Source organism: Camellia sinensis, chromosome 7, assembly GCF_055761805.1.
Source record: "Camellia sinensis isolate YWXY chromosome 7, ASM5576180v1, whole genome shotgun sequence".
NCBI classification, from domain to species: domain Eukaryota; kingdom Viridiplantae; phylum Streptophyta; class Magnoliopsida; order Ericales; family Theaceae; genus Camellia; species Camellia sinensis.
The window spans coordinates 115,283,032-115,303,046 of NC_138967.1; the positions used below are offsets into that span (position 1 = coordinate 115,283,032).

The window sequence follows — 20,015 nt, forward strand, 5'->3', positions numbered from 1 at the left end:
TAGACGTAACAGCAACCAACTGTGATATATACATTTTTCAGCATAAGACAAGTCTTACTACAATGGGCACATCACATCGGACATAAAGTTTAAACTACTAAACGAAATTATTCTAAAATATGTATTATAAATGGGGCACTCATGTCACAATTCAGACACCTACTAGTTCATATTACTTATGCCTATCAAGCTTTGAAATATAATTAAACTAAACTGAAAATTTGGGTGTTGAAAATCATAACAACTCTAGCATTGCTAATTAAATAAGGCATGGCTCAACAGGATGTGTTAGAAGCAAACACCACTACCTTCCTTATTTCCATTTTATTTTAATGAACAGTTTCCTACTGGAGTAAAAATGAAATGATTGTTCACAGCAATTACAAAAAGTTCTTCCTCATTGTTCAGATCTGAATACTAGCTGATTCTAAACAAAGTCATAAAAAGAAGTAAGCATCATATGAATGGAAAGATGATAGGCAGTAGTATTCACAATTTATGGCCTTATCCAGTCACCATAAATAGGCATAACTTTGAGTATTCAGACAGCAAACTTGAGCCAATTTCCTAGAGGCTTATCAAACTTGAGGATGCCTTTTTATATTCAAGTGATATACAGCAAATGTGAATCCTCTTGAAATTAATAATTAGCATAATTAATTTCACCAAAAAAATAAATTGTTGAAACTAATGCAGGTCAGTATCCAATATATTCAAGCTTACATTGAGATGAGCATTCTACATACGAAGCCTCAGTAAAAACAAACCCAAAAAGGAGGATTATGAAGAGGACATGGTTTTTTTGACCTGCATTAAAAGGATATCAATGTCACATCCACAAAGACAGCAAGACCCATTGTTGTACCAAATCCAAGACTAGTTTAATAAGAACGAAAAACACAGCAGTTTTTGTTGTCTGGAGTAGTTAAAAATGTAAAGAACTATAACCCGCATGTTGTCATTACCTATACAGCTTCCAAAAGCGGGACAGTGATGGTCGAACCCCTTTACATATGCCTTGCAGTGCCTACAATATCTGACTCTCTGAAGTGGAATAGAATTCTGTGATAGCATAAATACTGAAGACTTCAGGATACATAAGATTTCAATGATAAAGAAGTAAATGCAGTGCTAAGATTTTGTGGCTAAATAGAAATTTAACATGGATAGAAAGCTGAGATATTTTCAATCAATAATGATTTGCTATGACAAATCGCAACAGAATTTTAGATAGTTCAACACATATTGTCACTAGATTACGTTTAAAGCCTTCGGCTTTTCACTATGGAATCCAGATTCCAAAAAATCAAAGACCAGAAATCCAGGATCATTGTAAGCTATGAAATATAGACCCGATAATTAAAGTTTCAGTTGATATTTATAGTTCCTTTCAATCACATCTGACTACCTAGTATGTATTAAATCAAGATAATATTTGAGAAGCAAAACATGAAACAAAACTAGCAAAGCCACCAAAGCCAATTTTGAAAACTAAAATTCAAAGGATAAATTAAATGTGATCTCAAACCTCAGTGGTATTTAATGTTGTAACCGATGAAATCACCGAAATCTGCTTACTTCTTAAGCAACAAACTCATAGGGAATGTCACGAGTTGAAGGCACCAGTTCCTGCTCCAGAAGATAATTTCAATATCTGTGTTAATCATATGATTCATATCTAATTGGAGGGGCTTCTCAACATTTTTCAACCTCAGAATGGGCTTCAAATACTGAGACTGGACTCTCAACAAGCTGGTTATGATGGGAAGATTCATTTGTAACATAACCAGGGTCTGTTGTCAGGATACTGGCACCAAGAAACACACAGTTAGGACAATGAATAAATGATTGAAATTTCATTCTTTCAAACCTTAAATCTAGATTTTGTACGAACAAATCAATTCAATCAATTTTTGAGTGTAGAAACAATAATCTGACCTGCATAGACCAATCACGAGCATAGAGAACTCTGCATTGAGTATAACGTCTAGCAAAGGTGAAATGACTGAAAAAAAGATAATTTTTTTAAGGACGTCAGGATTCCATACAAGTCACAATTTGGAAAAAGTAGATACATATCGATGATGAGCAACCAATAATCCATCTCTATCCAACTAAAATTTGAGCATTCTCACATAATTTATTATCTGGTTGGAAAAAATATATTACTCACTCCTTTACAGAGAAATGAACAAACAAACAGAAAACACTGAGAAATTTTTATATGTTAATAGGGTACACGTAGCACTACCTTTTATCAATCAATCACAAATGTATACACCTTCATTTTTCCTCAAACATCCAACGTAAATGTAATGACCCTACTATCAAATTCAAAATAGTAGAAGCTACACGTGGCATCTACACCCAAAAATTCCTTAAAAACACCATGTACATGATGAATAAATAAACCATCTCCGACTGTTGAAAAAACCCACCACTCGAATCCCATTGTATGCAGAACCCAGACTTTAAAATTCGTAAAATAATCAAACAGTGAATCATATTGAGGATACAAATTAGAGACTAGAGAGAGACAGATTACTGAGAAGAAAAAGGGACCTTGTCGAACCAATCCAATATAAACGCCCCAAATGAATATAATATTGAAGAAAACCAAAGCCGGCGCTGATTCTCCCACTCCTACAAGTCTCTTGCAGCATCTCCCAGCACCTGTCACTCCCAACAGTGCTACAGCTGCAACAAAAGCAACCACTTCAACCACATATTCATATATATATATATAGAGAGAGAGAGAGGACCTGAGACTGAGAGCAGAGAGAGAGGAGAGAGAAGGAAGGGAAGAGGGAAGGAAGCAAGAAGAGGGACAGTTGAGTTAGGGATGAAGAGACAAATGATATCAAACAACGACCAATCGAATTGGACGAAGCTACTCTTCAAATCATAGAGGCTCAGGAATTCTGAAATTTTTATTTATTTTTCTTTCTATACCAAACACAAATTTACAGAAATCAGAGTATCTACTTTTTCATTCAGAAATGAAATCTCTCATAACAGGAATTTTTTTGTCTTCCCATTTAAACATTCATAACAAGCAGCCAAGTTAAACACTAACCCCAAATTAAAATGCCCCAAATTTTGAAATTGAAAAACCCTAAGCCCTAATTTTCAAATTGAAAAGCCTCAAATCAAAACTCAAAACCCTAGTATCTAAACATGCACCTGAAATTGGACGGTGGGAAGGAGAGGTGCGAGAGCTCCGGTCGGAGGAAGAGGTGAGACGGCCCCGTTTGCTTCGTTCGCGGGTCTTCGTCGACCAGAGGGAGAAGCGAAGACGAACCAGGCTGCGAAGGAGGTAGCTCCGAAGGACTGCTTGAGCAACTCAATGGCCGTCACGAGTGAAGCAATGGCTGTTACTCCGAAGGACTGCTCTTCCCTCTGCCTCTCTTCATGGTCTCTTTTCCCTCCATCTCTTCTTCGTCTTCTCTCTCTCTCTCTCTCTCTCTCGAACACATCTCCGTTAGTCTTTCTCTATTTTTCCCTTTTTCTTTTTTTTGGGACCAGGGAGTAGAAATTTAGACAAAATTTTATGAGGAAATTTTAATTGTGGCAAAATTTTGAAGGGCTTTTTTCAAATATTGAGAAGAAATTTGAGGTAAAATTTTGTAGTAAAAATTGGTTTCAATTTATATTTTTTTTAAGTTTTATTATTTATGTTTGTAATTTTACCTTTATTAAGGTTTAATTAATATTTTGAATGAAAATAAATAAATTTTAGAAATTTTATGATTTTAATCAGTAAATAATAATTCTATTAAAAAATAATTATTATTTTGTTCTTAATAATTTATTATTTAATTATTAATATTTTTTTTTGAACTGATTATTAATAGTTATTTTAAATCATAACAAATTTAATTAATATTAGGAAACATTCAAAACTACGTAGTTTTGATACAAAATATGGCATTTTCCTTTCTATGAATACAATTTATTAGTCACCAAAGGTTTTGAGATCCCGTTTTTTTTTTTCCCCTCTCCCGCTATTACTTTCCATGATCATAATTTTTTTTTTTGGTCCCAAAAAATTACCTATTAGCTACCAAAATGTCGTTGATCGCAAAAAACACAACTCATTAGTGACCAAAAAAATGTTAGTCGCAAAAAGTCAACTATCTGCGACCAACTCAAAAATGGTAGTCGTCAAAAGTGTTTTTTCTTGTAGTGAAATTAGGATAAAAAATGTGTAACGAAAGTGAGACGAAAAGGAGGATAGCAAGATAGAGAAGAGGGGTGACGGAGGTTGGAAAAGTGAGAAGAGGGGTGACGGAGCTCAGAAAAGCGAGAAAAGGATAGGGCGAAAGAGAGTGAGGTGAAAATAGGAAAGGAGAGGAAGAGAGAGAGAGAGAGAGATACCTGTTGTAGCGAGCGCTAGTCGGCGACGTGCAGGTTGGCCAGTACGACATAGATGGACGGACGGTGTGACGGAGATGAATGGGTGAGGGGGTGACAAAGAGAGATATAGAAAGTAAAATACATGCATCTAAACAGAGAGATATCTATCTCTTGGTTCAATTTTATTTTTTATTGATTTTAAGCATTTGGTGACAAAATTTGGTTTTCCTCTCTAAAAATAATACATTTGGAGATGAAATTATTTCCTCTCTAAAATTGTTTTACAATGGTGACGAAAAATTTCGTCTCCAAAATGGCACCAAATCTTCTGCCAAATTTTTCCTGGGTGAGAAATTGTTTTGTGACGAAAAATAAAATTTCGAGACGAATAAATTTTTTCTCACCAATTGTTTTATTTGATTTTAAGCATTTGGTGACGAAATTTGGTTTTCGTCTCTAAAAATAGTACAATTGGAGGCGAAATCTTATTTTCATCACTAAAACATGTATATTTGGAGACGAAATATTTTTTCGTCATGCGTTTTCGTCACCATAGACCTTTTTTGTTGTAGTGACAGAGATTTAAGATTTAGATATTTTCATTGATAGCTCTCACTCACTAATTACAATTCTCTCAGGATAATATGTATATATAGAAGCCAAATACATTCTTCTAGAATCTCTAACAGATTTGCATATCTCAAGTTAGTTATAACTGCCATATCTTTCAGCACACGTGGAATCCATAACTGCTCTTGCAACTGTGACTGAAGGTGTGGCTTGCTTCTGCAACTGTGGCTGAAGTATGGATTAAGCTGAAGTTGAAGCTAAGATTGCAGTTGAATTATGTTCAGTCATTGGCTCAGTAGTCTCAGCACTAGTAACTACGATGGATTTTACTTGTTAGGGGAACCATTGGACAATTGATTTTGGTTTGTTAAGCCTTTAGATAATTATAAAAAGAAGAAAAAAATTCTAATTTTTTTTTTTTTTCAATGTGTTAAATCTTTGGACAAAAAACAAAAAGTTTTATTCATGCTTTATTATTAGAGCCCATGGACAATAACGATTTTTATTTCATAACTTCTATGTCTATCACCAAAATATTTTATCAATTTTTTTTACTAGCCATGTGATTTTTATGTGACATGGTAAGTTCTAATAAGGTGGGGAGAAATGGCTGGTAGCTCGAAATCTCGAGGCTCGAAAATGGCTCGAAATCAAAACGTCGCCGTTTTGATTCGATTTTTTATTTTTTCTCTTTTATCTGTGAAACGCAAGAAGAAATGCAAGAAGAAAGGGAGAAAGAGAGGGAAGGAGGGAGAAAGAGAGAGAGGAGAGAAGAAAGAGAGAGAAAGGGAGAAAGGGCGGAGCCGATCTGATCTTCCTTCCTCTTCCACGATCTGATCTTCCTTTTCCACTCTGCCCTCACCATCACCGGCGACTGCCACACCGGCAGATCTGTTTTTTTTTTTTTTTTTTTTTTTCTGGATCTGAAATTTTTTTTAAAAAAAAATTGTTGATGATGAAGTGTTCGTGAAGATCCAGATCTGAAGGTAGGAAGATCATATATTTTTTTTGATCGGCCAGATCTGTTTTCTCGGCATTTTTTTTTCTTCTTCTTCTGCCTTTTCTTCTTCCTCTTCATCAGAAAAACGCAGAAAAATTGTGTGTGTTGGGGGGTGATTTTGCTGCTGCTGCTGTGTGTGTGTGGGTTTGGGTTTGATTTGTGTGGGTGGTTTTCTAGATTTTCCAGATTTGTGATGATGTTGATGAAGATGTTCATAATCTGAAAATTTGTGATGATATATTGATGAAGATGAAAAAAATTTGGGTCTTTGTGGACTTCTTCAGAAAAGCGCGAAGAAAGGAAAAAAAGAAAAAAAAAAATAGAAGAAGACACCAAAACGAAAAAAAAAAAAAATAGAAGAAGACACCAAAACGACGTCGTTTTGGTGTCGAGCCACAGTCGGGCCACAAAGTTTCGAGCTACGAAACGGAACTGTAAGGTGGGTCACATACATATGAATTTTATTATATGATAAATACACAAAGGAGTTAAAATAAAAATAGTGAAACAAATTCAAAAATAAATAGTTTTTTGGGGAAATTTAAAGAGAGAGAAAACCCGAAGGTTTGACATCAATAAGAAATTAAATCCTAATTTTTTAATTATTTCAATTTAATTTTTTTTTAATAAAAATGATATCAATTCTAACCATTTGTTTGTATTTATTACTAACTAACTAAGAAAGGTTGATTTAGATATTTTAGCTACTTTTTTCCTTTTATTACTAATGATAGCCACGTCTCACTCTTACCGTCGTCCATTATCAACCCTCTTCTTTCCCAATTCACACCCACCCCTCCATTCACTTTTTCCCGTCCACTGCTATTCCTCACTTTTTTCTAGCTCGTTGCCACCACTTTCATTTCGAAAAATATTTGGTGGCCATAAATTCTGTGGCTCAGATGGTCCGAAAATGCCAAAACGACGTCATTTTGACATTTTCAGAGTTGTTTTGTACCCAAAATGACATTGTTTTGATATTTTCGGACCATTTGAGCCACATAATTTGTGGCCACCAATTATTACCACTTGCATTCCTTTCCTAATCCATAGACACTGCTGCCGTCTAACGCCATCCATAAAAAATGGTTGAATTGTCAATATTCTTTATAACTAAAAGATGGTTAGAATTAATATTATTTAAAAAATGACATTTATTCATAAATATCTCTTTATCTATATGTGTTCTATTTAATCTAAATTATTTTCTTATTTTCCAATAAATTATGTGTGACGTAATTATTAAAATATTCCTAATAATAATAGAGTCAAGAGCATATTAATGTTCACATTGACAGTATGAATATTTTATGATGTGAACATTCAAATTATCAAATTCATTTAATATGAATGTTTACATCATGGAATATTCAAAATAATCCAAATGATATACATCAAATTGCTAAGGTTTCAAATTTTTTTTTTTGTAAAGATAAATCTCTGTCTCTCTCTCTCTCTCACACACACAGAGGGGATTTTTTATTATTTTTTTTCTTTTGATTTGGTGTAGGATTCCCTATATTTTAAAAATAAGGAAAATTTAATAGACCGTATAAGAAATCACATAAGACATGAAAAGTTTAAGTGAGAAAATCCACTGATATTTGGATAGGGTGGATATTATTATTATTTTTTAATCTTTGGATATATATTTGCATAGAAGATTTTTTTTTTAAAGTTTATATTTGCACAGAAGATTTTATTTTTTATTTTTTATGAGAACTTTTGAAAAATATTTAACCAAAAAATAAAATTTTAAAAATTAAACGTAAAAGTAATTCCAATAGTCAAAGTTAAAATAGTTTTGCCAAAATCATTTTTTGACATGCTAAAGGTTATTTTTCGCTATATCATTCCAATAGTAACTTGCCATTTTGGTGTAACTAAGTTCCACGCCACTATTTTCTACTAATTTATGCATGATCAACTTTAGATCAATTGAAATCTTTCTCTCTCACAGATTTAGATGAGTATGAAGTTTTTTTTATTTCTTTTTTTTTTTTTAAGATGGATAAATTTTCATTATTGGTATAATTTATTTATGTATTTAAAACTTATAGTATAACTAATTTTTTATGATTTGCAATTTTTTTTTTTTTTTTTTTGTAATTTTAGAATATCTGATTGTGAGCTTTGATTTGTTGAAGTTGACTCTCATAGGAAAAACGTATATATATTTTTTACAAAACAAATCTAATGTACCAAAAAATCACTTTGTCAAATTTTAAATAAATTTTGGTACAAGAGACAATTACCAGCGTGGTGCACTTGCTACATGTAATATTTCATTTTGTGCAACGAGTTTAGGGACGGCAATGGATAACCTACCCTGTGGGTATCTATGGAGACCCAACCCAAATACATGGGTTTTCTCCTATTTTTCTTATCCATTGGGTAGGGTAAGTGATATTCTTTAAATATCCATAGGGTATGGGTTGGGGATGGGTACCCACTAATTTCCCCAAATGTTTTTTTTTTTTTTTTTAAGATTCACAACCAAAACTAAATGTACATTTAATCTTTTTTCTTTTATTTATTTATTTATTTTTTCGGGTTCACAACCATTTTTTACAACTGAAAATTATTAAAATTTTTACATTTCACATAACATATTTTCTTCAAAAATAACAAAGGGATCACGTTGAAACGTGAATAGAAGTGTGAGTTTACATTGATGAAATTGAGACTACGAGAATCGAAAAAAAGATGGACCAAAGGTATAATTTACAAGATAAGGCTTGTCTCTAGTTTGTATTATAAATTAAACCGCACTATTGTTTCATTTAACCTCACTATTGAGTTACTTACTTCATTTAATTTATTCATTTTCAAAAGATTAATAGTTACAAATCATTCATTTAAAAAAATTAATTAATTTAATAATTCTAACCCTGTGGTTTATTATCAAACAAATGGATTAATATTACGATTCAAGTAGATGAAATCATTGACTATGATTTTCAAATTAAACAAAAAAAAATTCACTGATAATTTACCAGATCATAAAAAGTGGATTCTACAGTGGACCTAGACCGGCAATACGGCCCTAGACCACGATTGGATTGGGGATGGGTAAACCCAATTATATATATATATATATATATATCAATATTTTATTTGAGTAGCAGCAGCTTGTAACTTTTCTTTCTTCTTCTTTTTTATTTTTATTTTTATAAACAATTTTTAACGTTGGATAACATCCCAAATATAGCTATTAGTTTATTGGATAACAATTTTTATTTGTTATTAGTATAGTGATCCTATTTAAGAAAAAAGATTGAAGGTATATTTAGTTTTTGTTGTGAATATTAAAAAAAAAAAAAAGTTTTTTTTTTTTTGGGGTGGATAAAAAGAAAAAAAGTTGTTAACATTAAATATATTAAAAAAGAAAGAAAAAGGATTGAAGGAATATTTAGTTTTTGTTGTGAACCTTAAAAAAAAAAAAAAAAAGGTTGTTAACATTAAATATATTAAAAAAGAAAGAAAAAAGATTGAAGGTATATTTAGCTTTTGTTGTGAACCTTAAAAAAATAAAATAAAATAAAAATAAAAATAAAATTGTTAACATTAAATATATTAAAAAAGAAAGAAAAAAGATTGAAGGTATATTTAGCTTTTATTGTGAAGCTTAAAAAAAAAAGTGATTGTTAACATTAAATATAAAAAATAAAAATAAAATAAAAATGGGGATTAAAGTGGGTTGGGGAAAATCCAAACCCATTAGAAAATGGGGAGGGTCGTACCCATGGGGAATGGGGAATGGGGAATGGAGAAAATTTATTATAAGGGAATGAGGATGGAGAATTAATATCCACCTCATTAACCCCCATTGCGATCCCTAAACGAGTTTTGGCAATTAAAACATCTTCAAAAGAGACCAAAACAATCGAAGGCACCAACATGTCGAAGAATCTTGCTAACAAGTATTTTTTAAGTACAAATAAATAACAAAATAAATAAATTCTGATACACTTATCATTAAATTCAAAACATTTTTTTTTATAAATTTCATAACACTTTTTTAATTTTCTTACATTTTGTCAAAACTCTTTCAAATATATTTTCAATATTAAATTAGTAAGTGCTCTAGGATCCCTTTGTTAGCATTTGACTTATGTTAAAAACACTTTTTCAAATGGACCAGCCATCTGAGTTTTTCAAACCCCCCAAATCGATATTTGCAATACCATCATTATCACTTTTCTACTACTTTCATCATTATCACTTTTCTACTACTTTTTCAAGTTTTCATGCTCCAATTACCGAAAACACACTTTCAGAATAATTTCTATCTCTCCCTTCTCTTTAGTCCAAATTTAGCCTAACCATTATCTCTCTCTGTGCACTTTAGGGATGGCTTAGGAGTAAGTTCAATAAGCAGTTTACTTATTTGTTACAAATTATTATATTATTTCTTTATTTTTTATACATTTTTTTTATAAGAAGTTGAAAAATTATTAAATATAAGCAAACATCAAACCAACACTAAGGCCTCGTTTGAGAGCTAGCCCGTTTAGTCAAAAAGCTAAAAAGTTACTAAAAAAGTTAAAAAGTCAATAACTCATACTAAAAAGTCAAAGATTCTCTTTTCTCTCTACTTTTTGCACATCTTTTCGTAAGAAGTCAAAAAATTATCCCAAATATACTAATTTTTTTTAACTCATATTTTAGTCAAATAGCCAAAAAGTTACTAAACTAACATATTCTTAAACGGGACCTAAGTCCAAACCATTTTATTGTTTTACAATTATAGGCAAATGTTAACGAGGGTATTTTGGGACATTGATTAATGTTAGATTGAGACAAAAAAAAATATTTAAAAATTATAAAAGTAATAAAGGTATGTTGAAATAAGTTTTGTTTTTAATAGAGAAACTATAATTCAATATAAAAGATCAAAAATAATTACAAATATATGGGGTGTAACTTTTTCTGTACAACAAAATAACAACAAAAATTACACCCCAGCCATTTGGTCAATATTTTTCTCGTTTCCCATTGTTTTGTAATTCTTTCAACCAAAAAAAAAAAGAAAAAATCTTGTGTTTTCTAACTTTTGTCTTTTCTTATATTTTAGACACTTGTTAAAAAGTAAAAAATATTTTGTTAATCATTAACTTTTATCATGTAATGTGACATACTCTCCAACCTTTAGATATCAAAAGGGTCTTGCTAACCACCACATGGCATTGGTTAAAGATGTAAGTTTACAGCTAACAATATATTATGAATCTACCACAAACATGTGACTTAATGTGACATTTGATCTTCTCCATATGTTTATTAATTTTTATCAATAAATTAACACTTCTTACATATTTTAATATATATTTCATCAATTTTCAACCTTAACCAACGCGGCAGCATTCTTCATATTAAAATTATGTTAAATGAAATGAACAATATAAATGTCAAATCAAATAACAAATGTAAGGGAAAGTTTCATTTAGCATAAAAGATTAAAACTATTTCCAAACCGCCAAGGATTCTTTAGAGTGTTTTTTTCTTAAAATTTTTTAGAGTGGTGTATTGTGTGATTGAGATTTAATGTTAAAAAATTGATGTGACTTGTCATTAAATCTCAACTACACAATGTACCACTCTAAAAAATTTTAGAAAAAAAAAAACTCTAAAGGATCCTTGCTCTTTCCAAACACGTAGAGTTTAAGTATATTAAATGAAAATACACATTGAAAACTTGTACTCGCAGATTTTTGTCTACATTTTGTAATTTTGTGCTCCATTTACTAATGAGATATTATTCTTCTAATGTTTGATTATGGATTCGAAAAAAAATAAAAAATAGAGAATTTTTTTTTTTACTTCCTATATGTGTCATTTATTTTTTAAAATTTTTATCTAAATATATGATCCAAACAAAATCCAAATATAATAACTATATCGTGTTAGAAAAAGGATAAAAGCTAAACCTATCTTTTATCTTCTTTCCACACAATGCTGAGGAAGAATGGGACGCGCACAAATACCAAAGATTTTTTTGAAAGAAAAATATTTGGGAGCTCTAAATTGAGAGTGCTAAAGGAGCTCTAGAGAGTGGGTCCCACTGACTGATGTGATATTTTGACCTTAAGTTTTTTTTTTTTTTTTTTTTTTTGAATTTTCACCTCATTAGTGGTCCATTAATACTCCCAAATTAATGGGATGTATCATTGTTGTTTTTGAAAAGAGAAAGTAGAGAAAAGAGGGGCTAAAGGGAAGAAAAAGAAAGATTACTAGGAGTTGGGATTGTAATGCTTTTCGCAATGGACACTTTTTTTATTGTTGCTGGAATCATTTTGTTTGAATCACTGTTTATGTTTTGCCCAGGGCTCCGTTTGGTTTAATCAATCAAAGCTGGGATTGTATCAATAATCTAGTGAGTTTTACATAAATTATATTTGTTTTGCAATAATACTATGAGAGTAATAGTTTTATGAGATTACGAATCTCCTAAAAAAAAGAGGATATGTCCAATTTCATGGCGAGTTGAGTTTTCTAATTTAATGTAATTTCAGTAAACAAACTTATTATAATTTCTTTGACTTTCTAATTTAATTATAACTCTAGTGAACTACTTTAGACAAATTTCTTTGAATTTGTAATTTTGTGTAAGTTGAGTGTACCTCTTTAGAAAAAATTATTTGAGTTTATTATTTAAATGTAATTTGAGTGCAATACCTCATGGAAATTTCTCTTAACTTTTTATTTTTTCTTTTAATTGACATTACAAACAATGAAATTTCACCGATTTAGTAGAGTGAAATTTCACTACGGTAGAAAGTCACCGAAAAATTATCAACAGCAATCGGTGGTAGTCATTGAGAAACTCGGCGGGGAAATGCTTATAGATATTGAAGGCATTCCGCCTCTCTTCGACTTTCAAAAAAATGACAAATGCTAATTATTGAAGGCATTCCGCTCCTCACTATCAATGAAACCAAGTTTATGGAAAAAAATGTAACCGGAAAGTTAGAGGTGGTGACCGGGTTGGAGGTAGTGGAGTAATAAAACTATGAAATGTAGATTTGTCTAGAAAAAAATTATTGTCTTTAAACTAAAAATGTATTTTAGTTTTCTTTAAATTATTATAAAATATTGATTAGGGACTTGAATAAAAAATTGGGTTGAATTTATTTTATCCTTTTGTGGTTTGAGGATGGAGCATGTTATCCTCTTATGGTTCAAATACAACTATAACGCTTTTATGTGATTTTGGACTAAAATATCACCGTTAGTTTTTTCATTCAAACTAATAAGCGGTACATCATATATACCATTTTTTAGAGTGTGTTTGATTTTCTAAAAAATTAAAATTAATACAACAAAATGACAAATGCATCCCCATTTTCTCCAAACCTAAAATTTTAGATTAATATGCTAATTAAAATATAATTGAGGATTGATCTAAAATATCAAATACAATTAAGGATTAATTTAAAACATAATTAAAGAAAAATAAATAATAAATAATAATTAAGAATTGATCTAAAATATAATTAAATTAAATTTAGATTAACATGTTAGGAATTACAATAAATAATTGAGAATTTAGGATTAATTGTGATCTAAAATATAATTAATTAAAATTAGATTATAAATTTAGAAATTATAATAAATAATTAAATATTTATAATTAATTGTGATCTAAAATATAATTAAATTATAATTATAATAATTAATTGTGATTTAGTTGAATTAACATTAGACATTATAAATTACAAAAATGATACATCCGTCTAATTTGAGAGCTCTAAAAGAGTACTAATGATATGGAAAATAATAAAAAAAAAAAAATCAAGGCTAAAACATACATCACATGGGACCAACATACCAATTAGAGTTATTTAGAACTCTTAATTTAGAGCTTCCAATCTTTTTTCTATAAATTATGTCTATGAGATATGTGAGAAAGAAAATAATAAAAGAAATATAGGGTTTGAATGTTACAATCATTTCACATTTATAGTTAGCGGTATTAATGGTTGCATTGTGGTCCAAAATTACATGGGTTTTTTTAACTATATTTGAATCATAAGAGATAAAGTGTTATGGCCTCAAACAACAATGGGTAAATAAATTTTGCTTTAAATTTTTTTGATAAAAAATAAATATATAAAATTTGGATACAATAATAATATAACTAAATTTAAACCATTTGAATATACATATATAACCCATGAAAGTGGACTCTAAATTGCAAAAGTGTATTTTGTATAAAAAAATGTGTAAAACTAAAATAAATAAATAAAATTATTTGTTTGGCTTACAGAGTATGTGTTATTAAATAAAAAATATTACTAACCTTGTAATAAGAAAATACTAACATATTACCTGTGTTATGACGGGATTTTAAAATATATATAAAATGAGTTCTAATATATGTTTTTGTAATGGATTTTCCTTATCAAAAGATTTTTTATACAACTATCTTATATGTTGATCTGTAGACCTGTTAACCATTCCTTTCTAAAATGTTTCCTCCGATAATCCTTGTCCGCCCCTACCCTTCACCAACCATAATCTTTTCGATTTCAATCATTTGTACTTTGATCATATTGGCTCTTATTTAAAGTAGATCTACTAAGTGACCACCTTGACTTGTATCCTTCATTCCTTGCATTTTCCTCCAAGTCGGACCTCTACCTCCACCCATAATCTCTCTTTTCAAGTCACATATTCCCTCCACCTTTCCTCTTATATTGTCCATTTGTTTGGGCCATTTGAGAATAAATTGATTGAATTGTGTAGATTCTTAGGTAAACTCAGACTTGACTAGTATAAAATAATGAATAATTTATATATGATGTATGTACAAATAGTAATAATAAAATGCACAAAAAAAAGTGTGATGTCTCGGACCTTTTTAAAACAACTTGAGTATATTAATTTAAAATTTCTATTTCTTATTAGAGTCCTTACTACTTTTGAACCTCATGAATCACGTTTTGTCACTTACTCTTCTCTTTATGATTATTCAATCTCATCCAAAAGTGTATTTTGAGATGTCGACTTGGGTCTTTGGGTGTTGGATTGAGTTTGGGAACGATGGGAATGCTCTAAGGTTGATTTTAGCCTCTCTTGAAAGTTAAGTCCGCTCGAGTGGTCTTTTTGTCGCTTGAGTGATAAACTCATCCATTTAGTTCTTCGTTTTGAAGTCTGAAATATTGGGAGTGTCACTACAACAAAAAAGGATTTTTACGACACCAAATGCCCACCATGGATACAATTCTGCGATGCGCAAGGTAAAATCGTACTATAATCAATCATGGAAAGTCATTCATTTTCAACAGTATGTTATAGCATGCCGTGAAAACTTTTTAACGGCGCATGTTATACGTCATGTTTAATTTTTTTACGATTACTCTTGCACGCTGTTAATTCAATAGACAAACTACGACACTTAATGTTGGTCATTAAATATTTAACCTGGTAATTAAAACACCATATTCTAAAGTCATATAACAGTGGTAATAAGTCCATAACAGTGGCTCTGATACCAAATAAGATGCTTGACACAGGGTTATAGCTAAGCACGTCTGTCAACGCTTTACAAGGGAACAGACCTATACGCAATCACTGCAACTACGGTCTCCTAACCTATACGCGACTTGATGACATCCCACTTAACTTCACTCTAGTCTTCCCTTATTAAGCATAAACCTAGGAATATTATCATCTATATTATTATTATATTAAATTTAAATTCCTACATATATGGTCTCATAATTTTACTGTTGAGGTGGAGGCCGGACAGTGGCCGTCCACCGACAGATTTGCTCCTAGATCTGCTCCTAGGCTCATAATTTTAATATATATTTTATCAATTTTCAACCTTAACCAACGCGGTAGCATTCTTCATATTAAAATTATGTTAAATGAAATGAATAATATAAATGTCAAATCAAATAATAAATGTAAGGGAAAGTTTCATTTAGCATAAAAGATTAAAACTATTTCCAAACACGTAGTGTTTAAGTATATTAAATTAAAATACACATTGAAGACTTGTACACGCAGAATTTTGTCTACTTTTTGTAATTTTGTGCTCCATTTACTAATGAGATATTATTCTTCTAATGTTTGATTATGGATTTGAAAAAAAAATAAAAAATAGAGAAATTTTTTTTATTTCTTATTTGTGTCATTTATTTTTTTAAATTTTTATCTAAATATATGATCCAAGCAAAATCTAAATATAATAACTATATTGCGTTAGAAAAAGGCATAAAAGCTAAACTTATCTTTTATCTTCTTTCCACACAATGCTGAGGAAGAACGGGACGCGCACAAATACCAAAGATTTTTTTTAAAAGAGGAAGTAGAGAAAAGAGAGGCTAAAGGAAATTATAAAAGCCACGAAAAAGAAAGATTACTAGGAGTTGGGATTGTGAAGCTTTTTGCAATGGACACTTTTTTATCGTTGCTGGAATCATTTTGTTTGATTCACCGTTTGTGTTTTGTCGTGGGCTCCGTTTGGTTTAATCCATTAATGCTGGGATTGTATTAATAATTTAGTGAGTTTAACATAAAATATATTTGTTTCGCAATAACACTTTGAGAGTAATAATTTTATGAGATTACGAATCTCCTAAAAAAAAGAGGATATGAGCAATTTCAGGGCGAATTGAGTTTTCTAATTTAATTTAATTTCCGTAAACAAACTTATTATAATTTCTTTGACTTTCTAATTTAATTATAACTCTAGTGAACTACTTTCGACAAAACTCTTTGAATTTGTAATTTTGTGTAAGTTGAGTGTACCTCTTTAGAAAACATTATTTGAGTTTATTATTTAAATGTAATTTGAGTGCAATACCTCATAGAAATTTCTCTTAACTTTTTTTTTTTTTTTAATTGACATTACAAACAATGAAATTTCATTGATTTAGTAGAGTGAAATTTCACTTCGGTAGAAAGCCACCGAAAAATTATCAGTAGCTGTGAGGAAATGCTTATAGATATTGAAGGCATTCCGCCCCTCTTCGACTTTCAAAGAGGGACTTTACCTCACTATCAATGAAACCAAGTTTATGGAAAAAAATGTAATCGGAAAGTCAGAGGTGGTGACCGGGTTGAAGGTAGTGGAATAATAAAACTATGAAATGTAGATTTGTCTAGAAAAAGATTATTGTCTTTAAACTAAAAATGTATTTTAGTTTTCTTTAAATTATTATAAAATATTGATTAGGGACTTGAATAAAAAAATTGGGTTGAATTTATTTTATCCTCTTGTGGTTTGAGAATGGAGCATGTTATCCCCTTATGGTTCAAATATAACTATAACGCTTTTATGTGATTTTGGATTAAAATATCATCGTTAGTTTTTCCATTCAAACTAATGAACGGTACATCATATATACCATTTTTAGAGTGTGTTTGATTTTCTAAAAAATTAAAATTAATACAACAAAATGACAAATGCATCTCTATTTTCTCTAAACCTAAAATTTTAGATTAATATGCTAATTAAAACATAATTGAGGATTGATCTAAAATATCAAATACAATTACGGATTAATTTAAAACATAATTAAATAAAAAAAATTAAGAATTGATCTAAAATATAATTAAATTAAAATTAGATTAACTTGTTACGAATTACAATATCTATAATGGAAAGAGGAGGGTGGAACCAGATGCTAAGAAGAAGAAGAGCAAGAAGAGTGAGCAATCAAAGTAGCCCATCTGTGGATGCAGATGGGTTGTTTACCATCTTTGTAGATTAAATTCCAAACTCTATGGATCCAAAAAGCTTGTATACTTTATTCAGTAAGTTCGGAATAGTTAAGGATATCTTTATTCCAATGAAAAGAACACAAATTACGGGCTTCCGGTTCGGATTTGTGAGGTACAACTATAAGGTTGCAACAAACATGGTGGTGCAAAAGGCTAAAGGTTTATGGTGTGATAATAAAGCTCTGAAGGTGAAGAAAATAGAAAATAAAAAAGGGGAACAAAAACAACCTACAGTAAGAAACAATGGTGGTCCGATGGTAAGGCGACACCAGCAGCGGATTTTTGCACTTAGAAACACAGAGTATGAAAAAGAAGTGCAGAAACAACTCATGATGAGGAACAGAGGAGTCGAGAGATGAGGCAGTATCAAAAAAGGATCTGTATACAACAACAAATGGAGGATGTAGGAAGTAGATCTTATGTTGAAGCTGTTCAAAATGGAGTCATCCAGTAGAAACTGAAAGTGGTGCTAAAGGCTTATAAGTCAGGAAATGGTTGGCTATATGAAATTCTGATTGTGAAGCTGAAGACTTTTTCTTCATTCAATGATTTTCAGAAGGAGTTTGAAAGAAAAGACCTGAAGGAGGTAAGAGTGCGAGATGAAGGTGGAAGGTTAGTAGTACTAACTTTCAAATCAGACCTACATATGAAGGAAGCAAGAATAGCTATTGATGAATGGATTTTTGATTGGTGTGAATCTATAAGTGATTGGGAAAAAAAGGTTGTAGATCAAACAAGAAAGGTGTGTGTGGATTAATTGTGTGGGTGTTCCTTTTAACCTGTGGAGTGTTAATACTTTTACAGATATTGGTAAACTATGGGGGGAAGTTGTCCAGTTAGATGACAACATTCTTAAGCAGAGTTCCTTTTAGTTTGGTAAGGTATGAATAATTAACAATAGGTTTGAATTCATAAATACAGTGATCAATGTTGAATGCCATGGAAATTTTTTCCCAATTCGAGTGTGCGAAGAGTTATCTGTAGCAGTAACTACATGTTTCTGTCAACAAAAAAGCTAGGAGAGTGAGGATGTTGCTTCCAAAACTCAGGAATAGGTCGATCAACTATCAAAAAATGATAAGCGAGATAAGGATGCGGTCAATGCAAATACAGGGAAGGAGGTAATGCTAGGAAAAGATGTTGTGGCAAGCAAAGAGAAAGAAATTGTGGACACAGATACAGAAGTGAAGGAAGGAAGTAATAAATGAGAGTCTATATCAGCCGTAAAAGAGACAAAGTGTGATTTGGGAAACACAAATGATGGAGGTGACTGTATGGTGCAAGATCTGGGTCAGTTGAATAATCCAAGAAAGGATGTGGAAAATGAAATTCAAATTGTTGAAGGTCAAATATGTTCTTTTGGGGTTATTAGGAGGGTTAATGGGCCCGTAAGTTCATGGCCCAATATAAATTTGGAGGTAGTTTTAAATGGGGGTCAGGTTAGTGTCACGACCCCAACCCGCCCCTAGTAGGATGGTGCCGTGATGGCCAGTAATCCGAGATTACCGAAGGCCACTTACAAAATTCACACACAATCAGAGTATAAATATATGGGGCTAACATGTGCGGAAGCAATAATTTACAATACAAGTGGTCCATAAGAGCAGTGCATAAGTCAAATGGAATGACATACATCTTTACATAGCTTTAAAACTTGAATACAAATAAAATAAAGTACAAAAATACATATTACATCTTGATAAAAGGCTTCTCAAGCCGACATGTTCAAAATACATGAAATACAAGTCAAGAAACATAATCTTCAAAATTTGCCGACATCCTGTAGACACCCCATTTTTGACCGACCTTTAGACTCAGACGTCACCAGTTGAGCGCTCGGTGATGTTGCATATTGTGCTCGTTCTGAAGTTGCGGAGTCTCGGCTACGAGCCTTGCCTCCGGACTTCGGAGTTCTTTTGTGCTTTGCCTCGGTTTGCGAACCAGGTCCTATTTTCCCTGTTTTTTCTTCCCGAAGGGAGGGAGAGGTCTCGTAGATCATCTCTCAGTGGCCATAGGCTACGTTTCGTGGTCGTAGGCCATTTTTTCCATTTGGAGCCCGGTTTCTGGTTTTCGGAGTCGTCGGCCGTATGCCTCGGTTCAGGACCGCTTAACTACCTCCGTTTGCTCCAATTTTTTGACACACATCTTATTTCCTCCTTTTAGAGGGACACTGTGGCCCTGGAGACCACCTTCGTGGTCATACGCCACTTCCGGTGCCTAACAGCCTGTTTTCGGGGCCCCGAACCGCGCGTTTTGGCCCCCGAACTTTCGTTTTGCATCCGTTTTAGTCCATTTTTGGTAGAGACCCTATTTTCATTGTCAGGAAGGTGGTAGGATGGTGGCCGGCCACCTA

The 20,015-nt window shown here is 31.4% G+C and overlaps 1 protein-coding gene across 2 annotated transcripts; it reads right to left on the reverse strand.

Moving 5' to 3' along the window:
- Positions 1–358: 358 nt before the first annotated feature.
- Positions 359–3,739, reverse strand: LOC145794751 (uncharacterized). 2 transcript variants are annotated; one of them, XM_082877118.1, is made up of 4 exons: positions 2,563–3,739; positions 1,939–2,005; positions 966–1,062; positions 359–807 (listed from the first exon to the last, which is right to left on the reverse strand). In XM_082877118.1, the coding sequence occupies exons 1-4, from the start codon at positions 2,661–2,663 to the stop codon at positions 698–700; spliced, it is 375 nt and encodes a 124-aa protein (XP_082733244.1). In that variant the 5' UTR covers positions 2,664–3,739; the 3' UTR covers positions 359–697. The 2 variants fall into 2 exon arrangements, 1 of the variants encoding a protein (XP_082733244.1); XR_014334690.1 differs by lacking the exons at positions 359–807; positions 966–1,062 and adding an exon at positions 1,591–1,807 and having other exon boundaries at positions 2,563–3,664.
- Positions 3,740–20,015: the final 16,276 nt, after the last annotated feature.